Below are 8,067 nucleotides of genomic sequence, written 5' to 3'. Positions count from 1 at the left end.
ACTTGAGCTCAGGAGTTCAAGGCTGAAGTGAACTATGAATGTACCACTGCACTCCAGCCTGGGGAACAGAGTGAGACCTTGTATCAAAAAAAAAAAAAAAAAAAGACATCAAGAATGCATGTGCACAGAGGAAAGGTAGGGCTGGGAGGATGTGGTGAGAAGGCGGCTGCCCATCTGCAAGCCATGGAGAGAGGCCTCAGGAGAAACTGACCCCGCTGGCACCTTGATCTTGGACTTCCTGCCTGTAGAATTGTGAGAAAATAAGGCCAGGCACAGGGACTCACACTTGTAATTCCAGCACTTTGGAAGGCCCAGGTGGGTGGGTCACTTGAGGTCAGGGGTTCGAGACCAGCCTGGACAACATGGGGAAACCCCTGTCTCAAAAACAGAAAGAAAAAAAAAAAAAGCCAGGTACGGTGGCTCACGCCTGTAATCCCAGCACTTTGGGAGGCCCAAGAGGGTGGATCATGAAGTCAGGAGATGGAGACTATCCTGGCTAATACGGTAAAACCCTGTCTCTACTAAAAATACAAAAAATTAGCCGGGTGTGATGGCGGGCGCCTGTAGTCCCAGCTGTTTGGGAGGCTGAGGCAGGAGAACGGTGTGAATCCAGGAGGCGGAGCTTGCAGTGAGCGGAGATCTCGCCACTGCACTCCAGCCTGGGCGACAGAACAAGACTCAGTCTCAAAAAAAAAAAAAACCGTGAGAAAATAAAAGCCTCTAGTTGAAGCCACCCCGCCTGTGGTATTTGCTAGGGCAGGAGAGCTGACAAATCCAGTGAGCTGGGAAAGGTTGGCATCCAGGGGCCTCGGGGTCCTGGCCGTCTGATCCAGCACCTGTTATTGAGCCACTGGTGAGACACGACTTTGGGCCATTGGGGTGGAGGGAGTTGGCAAGGAAAAGATGGAGATTTAATGACTGTATGATCACCTGTGTCCCTGGGGAAATGAGCTTGTTCTCTTTAAGTTCATGGGGGAGGACGATGCAGAATGTTCCAGGAGCTGTTCTAAAGTGCCTAGCACATTTTCCTGTGCTCCTGTCCTCAGCCCAAGGGGCTGCCAAGTCACTGAGGCGTAAACCAGGTCATCACCCCAGACTTCTGCCTCTTCCTCACCCTCACACCAGACTATCACCAAGACCTGCCAGTTCCACCTCCTCATCATCTTTTCAGTGTCTCTGCTCCTTCCAATCTCAGCTGCCAGGACCTTATGCAGTATCTTTTTCCATCCAGGATGCAACACAGCTTTCCGCTCTGATTTCTTTCTTCCTGGTTTTTCAGCCTCAATCCTTTCTCTGAACAGCATGGGCAGAGTGGCAAGAGAGCAAAGCTAGTACGGAGGTGGGTGCTTGAGCTAGATGCCGATTTGAATTTGACTTCATCGCTCATTAGCTGTGAGACCCTGAGCACGTTACTTTTATTTCTTTATTTTTTTTCTTGAGACAGAGTCTCAGACTGGAGTGCAGTGGTGTAATCTCAGCTCACTGCCACCTCCACCTCCTGGGCTCAAGGGATTCTCCCGCCTCAGTCTCCTGAGTAGCTAGGACTACAGGCACCCACCACTACGCCCGGCTAAATATTTTTTTTGTATTTGTAGTACAGAAGAGGTTTTGCTACGTTGGCCGGGCTGGTCTCAAACTCCTGACCTCAGGTGATCCACCCACCTTGGCCTCCCAAAGTGCTAGGATTACAAGCATCAGCCACTGCACCGGGCCCCCGAGCAAGTTACTTAACATCTCTGTTCTCATCTGTAAAACCAGGAAGAGAGTAACACCTATCCCTTGTAGTTTTATGAGGAATAAATAAGAATCTGCCTATAGCTCTGATGATGTTGGGAGGATGGTTTAACATGGTAACTAGGCTAGGCCACAGTAACTAGTTATTGAATCAAACGCTACCCTAGGTATGGCTGTGAAGGTATTTTGTAGATGTGGTTGACAGCTAAAATCAGTTGACTTCAAGAAGATTATTCTCAGTGATGTGGGTGGGCCTCCTCTACTCAGTTGAAGGCTTTAAGGGCAAAACAGTTTGTAGAGAAGAAATTCTGCCCCCAGACTGGAGCACCAAATCCTGTCTCAGGAACGCGTTACCATGCCCAGCTAATTTTTTACAAAAAATTTTTGTAGAGATGGGGTCTTGCGATGTTGTCCAGGCTGGTCTTGAATTCCTGGGGTCAAGTGATCTTCCTGCCTCAGCCTCCCAAAGTGCTGGGATTACAGGTGTGAGCCACTGCACCCAGCCCTCTCCATAGAAATTAGCCCAGTCGGGGATGAACTTACCTGTCTATTCTCCGTCTCATCCTCTAGACGGTGAGTCCTCCAGGCAGGCACCTGGTCTGTCATTTCCCCTTTGTCACCCCTAACCCCAGCCTGCTATTAGGAGAGTTATTATTTCATGCTAATGACTCAAGACATCCTAAATGGATGGATGGCCGGGTGGATGGATAGAGGGTGGGCGTATCAGTCCATTCTTGCATTGCTATAAAGAAGTACCCAAGGTTGGATAATTTGTAAAGAAAAGAGGTTTAATTGGCTCACAGCTCTGGATGCTGTATAGGAAGCATGGTGCTGGCATCTGCTTCTGGTGGGGCCTCAGGAAGCTTCCAATCATGATGGAAGGTGAAGGGAGAGCAGGTACATCACTTGTCAAGAAGAGGAGAAGAGAGCGAGGGGGATGGTGCCACACACTTCTAAGCAACCGTATCTCACATAAACTCAGAGCAAGCACTCATTAATCACCAAGAGGATGACGCTAAACCATTCAGGAGAGATCCGTCCCCCTGATCCAATCACCTCCCACCAGGCCCCACCTCCAACACTGGGGATTACGTTTCTTTTTCTTTTAATTTAATTTAATTTTAAGTTCTGGGATACATGTGCAGGACATGCAGATTTGTTACATAGGTAAACGTGTGCCATGGTGGTTTGCTGCACCTATCAACCCATCACCTAGGTATTAAGGCCTGCATGCATTAGCTATTTATCCTGGTGCTCTTCTTCTCCCCACCCACACCCAGCGGGCCCCAGTGTGTACTGTTCCCCTCCCTGTGTTCATGTGTTCTCATCATTCAGCTCCCACTTATAAGTAAGAACATGTGGTGTTTGGTTTTCTGTTCCTGCATTAGTTTGCTGAGGATAATGGCTTCCAGCTCCACCCATGTCCCTGCAAAGGACATGATCTTGTTCCTTTTTCTGGCTGCATAGTATTCCACAGTGTATATGTACCATATTTTCTTTATCCAGTCTATCATTGATGGGCATTTGAGTTGATTCCATGTCTTTGCTATTGTAAACAGGGCTGCAGTGAACATACACGTGCCTGTATCTTTCTAACAGAATGATTTCTATTCCTTTGGGCATATACCCAGTAATGGGATTGCTGGGTCAGATGGTATTTCTGGATCTAGATCCTTGAGGAATTGCCACACTATCTTCTACAATGGTTGAACTAATTTACATTGGGGGATTACATTTCAACATGAGATTTGGAAGGGAGCAAGCATCCAAACTGTACGAGCAGGACATCTGGTCATGTCCCCTGCAGGACTGGCCCACAGGGGTGGGGAAGAGCAAGAGGAGAGAGATTGGTGGCACTTACTGTTGATGACACTTATTACACTATGCACGGTACCTTTACTTTCGGGGTCCTCATCGGGCTGCTCCTGCTTTTCCAGGAAGGTCCTGGTCCAATTCTCGAGCATCTCAGTCAGCCAGTTGTAATTAGGCTCACCGCCTTCATCTACGTCAAGAAACCCAGGTGGTCTCAGATGCTGTGTAAGTACCCTGCCAAGAACACCACAGACCCTGCTCTGCCTCACCGTCTGCAATGCCCTGCGGTTCCTCCCGAGGTGACCTCCTTCTCCAGGTGACCCTCTCTCCCCTTGCCTTCTGCTGACCTCCATGTTACCTTGCTCTCTCTGACTTTCTGGCCTCTTTTTTCTAGCTCCTTCATCTCTGCCTCTGCCTCTACTCATCTTTTACACGCTCATCTTCTTCAGGGTTTGAGGCAAAGTCTTCTCCTCTTTTATTTATTTATTTATTTATTTATTTATTTATTTATTTATTTATTTATTTATTTTCTGAGACAGAGTCTCACTCTGTCGCCCAGGCTGGAGTGCAGTGGCCGGAGGCAAAGTCTTCTCCTCTTTTATTTATTTATTTATTTATTTATTTATTTATTTTCTGAGACAGAGTCTCACTCTGTCGCCCAGGCTGGAGTGCAGTGGCCGGATCTCAGCTCACTGCAAGCTCCGCCTCCCAGGTTCACGCCATTCTCCTGCCTCAGCCTCCTGAGTAGCTGGGACTACAGGCGCCCGCCACCTCGCCCGGCTAGTTTTTTGTATTTTTAGTAGAGACAGGGTTTCACCGTGTTAGCCAAGATGGTCTTGATCTCCTGACCTCGTGATCCGCCCATCTCGGCCTCCCAAAGTGCTGGGATTACAGGCGTGAGCCACCGCGCCCGGCCTTATTTATTTATTTATTTGAGACAGAGTCTTGCTCTATTGCCCAGGCTGGAGTGCAATGGGGTAATCTCAGCTCACTGCAGCCTCTGCCTCCCAGTTTCAAGCGAATCCCCTGGCTCAGCCTCTGGAGTATCTTGGACTATAAACGTGCACCACGACCAGGCCCAGCTAATTTTTGTATTTTTAGTACAGACAGGGTTTCACCATTTTGGCCAGGCTGGTCTCGAACTCCTGACCTCAAGCGATCCACCTGCCTCAGCCTCCCAAAGTGCTGGGATTACAGGCATTGAGCTACCATGCCTGGTACCCCCTCTTTTATTTTTATCCACACTCACGAATTAGATGATGCTCAACTCTCTCTCACACATGCACTGATAATAGCTCTGCTCACATTTGCTGAGAACATCACCTGCCAGGCTTATCTTGGAGCATTTTGCATAAATTCTACCCTTCAATCTTCACCGCAATCCTTGGAGTGAGCTCTCTGAGGCTTCTTTTATAAGGGATTAATCCGAATCAAGAGGGCTCTACCCTCATGCTCTCAACAGCTCCCAAAGGCCCCATCTCTTAATACCATCACCTTGTTTGATATTTCTTTGTTGTTGTTGTTGTTGTTGAGACAGGTTCTCACTCTGTCGCCCAGGCTGGAGTGTGGTGGCACAGTCACCAGCCTACCATCCCATAACATTCGTTAGCCATTTGTAGGTTGGAGATAGATTCTCCTTCCAGACTTGTCCATAACCAGCATATGGTGAATGCTGATGTCAAAAAAACAATATTAAAGCGTGTCATGTGGCAAGAAGTTGGCTCTCTGCAACCCAGAAGCGGGTTCCCAGGAATTCAACCCTACTGGTACTCTGATCTTGGACTTCCAGCCACCAGAACTGAGAAATAAATCTCTGTTGTGGCTAAGCCAGCCAGCCTACGTATGGCACTTTGCTCTAGCAGCCTTCACAACTAAAACAGGGAGCGAGGCATGAAGTGGATGCAGGGCTGTGCTCAGGACCTACCTTCACTCCGTACCTGACTGTTGGCCTGCGAAAAAGCAAGAGTACCCTGCTGTGTTCACCACAGTTGCATCTTCCACAAGTGGAAGGGAGACCACCTTTGTCAGCCTCCGCTGTAGTTAGGTTGGGGCCATGTGACTGATCCTGGCCAACAGGAGGTGTGTGGAGCTGGTGCCCGCTACTTCCAGGCCTGGCTACAAAAGGCCTTCTGTGGCTCTCCAGCTCTCTCCTCTCATAGAACAGACAAGGAGACCTTGTGCCAACAGGAGAAGCAATGAGATTCAAGCAGCTTGGCCCAGCGTGGTGGCTCATGCCTGTAATCCCAGCACTTTGGGAGGCCCAGGCAGGCAGATCACTTGAGATCAGGAGTTCAAGAGCAGCCCGGGTAACATAGTGAAAACTCGTCTCTACTAAAAATACAAAAATTAGCCAGGTGTGGTGGCAGGTGTCTATAATTGCAGCTATTTGGGAGGTTGGGGCAGGAGAAAAGCTTGAACCTGGGAGGCAGAGGTTGCAGTGAGCCGAGATAGTGCCACTGTACTCCAGCCTGGGCGACAGAGCTAAACTCTATCTTTAAAAAAAGAAAAAAAACAGAAAAGAAAGAAAAAAGAGATGCAAGCAGCTTGGATGCCTAAGTCCCCACATGGAGCCAAGTTGCCCTGTAGGAACACTCAACCCGTATTGCTTTTTGGGTGAGCAAAATATAAACCCCTTGTGTCTTAAGTCATAGCAATTTGTGGTGTCTTTGTGCAGTACAGCCTTTCCTGAACAAATATAGTCTCCTCCATAATATAATCTAACTTCTCCATACAGAATTCATCTGATACTTTGTTCTTGTTCTCCATACTCCCACCATGGGTCAAGTCTGGCTCCTTCAAGACTCTCAGCCCATGTGGTTTTGGGAAGTATTTTTCATATCAATTTGCTAATTGCCTCAGGCTGTTCCCATTTTCTGCTTCTGACACTTGGATCCTAGGCATACCTAGGGTATATCTATGCGCATGGTTACAGTGCATAGATATACCCTACATGCATATGGTTACAGCGTGTCAGTTTGAACTCTGATCCTGCTTCCACCTGGCTGCGTGGCCTTGGGCACCTGTGAGAGTCCATGTTCCTCTCCATTCCCAAAGGAGCACTACATGAATCAGACACGCACAGTTTTTAGGACAATGGCTGGCTTCAAGCCAGTGTGCAGTCTACACTATCATTAGGGATTCATGACAAAGTAGGATGCTTACCTTCCAGGGCAGGACGTTCCCTTTGCAAACTTTGTTGCAGCCTCAGTAACGGGGCTGCAAAAGAACAGAGGCAGGGGGAATGTTTAACTGTACAGTAAAGTCACCAGTTATAGAAAATACAGATTACCTGCAGGGACATCTCTTTAACAGAAATGGCAGCCACGGGTTGCAGTCTGTTGATAAGGGCTCTGGAGAGCTAATTTTGTACCCGCCTTCCAACTCTGTGCTTAGTGACCTCATGTTGGTAGCTTGAAATCTGCCATGACGTGATCAAGTGGGTTTCATACCAGTAATGCAAGGATGGCTTAACATACGCAAGTCAACAAATGTGATACATCACAGAAACAGAATTAAAAACAAAAATCACAGGAGATGCAGAAGCATTTCACAAAATTCCGCATCCCTTTATGATTAAAACCCTCAACAAAATCGGTATACAAGAGCCAACATTACACTGCCAACATTACACTGAACGGAGAAAAGTTTAAAGCATCCCCCGAGAACTGGAACAAGACAAGGATGCCCACTTTTACCACTTGTATTCAACATAGTACTAGAAGTCCTAGTCAGAGCCATCAGACAAAAGAAAGAAATGAAGGGCATCTAAACTGGTAAAGAGGAAGTCAAACTGTTACTGTTCACTGATGATATGACTGTACACCTAGAAAACCCTAAAGACTCATCCAAAAAGCTCCTAGATCTGATGAATGAATTCAGTAGAGTTTCAGGATACAAAATCAATGTACACAAATCAGTAGCACTGCTATGTACACCAACAATGACCAAGCTGAGATTCAAATCAAGAGCTCAACCCCTTTTACAACAGCTGCAAAAAATAAAATAAAATAAAATACTCAGGAATATACCTAACCAAGGAGGTGAAAGACCACTACAAGGAAAACTACAAAACACTGCTGAAAGAAATCACAGACGACACAAACAAATGGAAACACATCCCATGCTCATGGATGGGTAGAATCAATATTGTGAAAATGACCATACTGCCAAAAGCAATCTACAAATTCAATGTAATTCCCATCAAAATGCTATCATTTTTCACAGAACTAAAAAATCCTAAAATTCTTTTTTGTTTTGAGACATAGTCTCGCTCTGTCACCCAGGCTGGAGTGCAATAGCCGATTTCAGCTCACTGCAACCTCTGCTTCCCAGGTTCAAGCAATTCTCCTGCCTCAGCCTCCCGAATAACTGGAATTACAGGTGCATGCACCATGCCTGACTAGGTTTTGTATTTTTAGTAGAGACAGGGTTTCGCCATGTTGGCCAGGCTGGTCTCAAACTCCTGACCTCAGGTGATCCACCTGCCTTGGCCTCCCAAAGTGCTGGGATTACAGATGTGTG

General features: G+C 47.2%; 1 protein-coding gene across 1 annotated transcript in view; it reads right to left on the bottom strand.

Moving 5' to 3' along the window:
* PLA2G4C (phospholipase A2, group IVC (cytosolic, calcium-independent)) overlaps positions 1-8,067 on the bottom strand; it is a 58,842-nt gene that overhangs the window by 20,870 nt on the left and 29,905 nt on the right. Inside the window, exons 12-13 of the mRNA XM_011946548.1 lie at positions 6,709-6,762; positions 3,629-3,736 (exon numbers count right to left, since the gene is read on the bottom strand). Of these exons, the coding sequence (XP_011801938.1) occupies positions 3,629-3,736; positions 6,709-6,762 (162 nt within the window). The remainder of the gene's footprint in view (positions 1-3,628; positions 3,737-6,708; positions 6,763-8,067) is intronic.

Source organism: Colobus angolensis, unplaced genomic scaffold (genome assembly GCF_000951035.1).
Source record: "Colobus angolensis palliatus isolate OR3802 unplaced genomic scaffold, Cang.pa_1.0 Scaffold25, whole genome shotgun sequence".
NCBI lineage: Eukaryota > Metazoa > Chordata > Mammalia > Primates > Cercopithecidae > Colobus > Colobus angolensis.
This window is presented reverse-complemented; position numbering and strand designations above follow the sequence as displayed.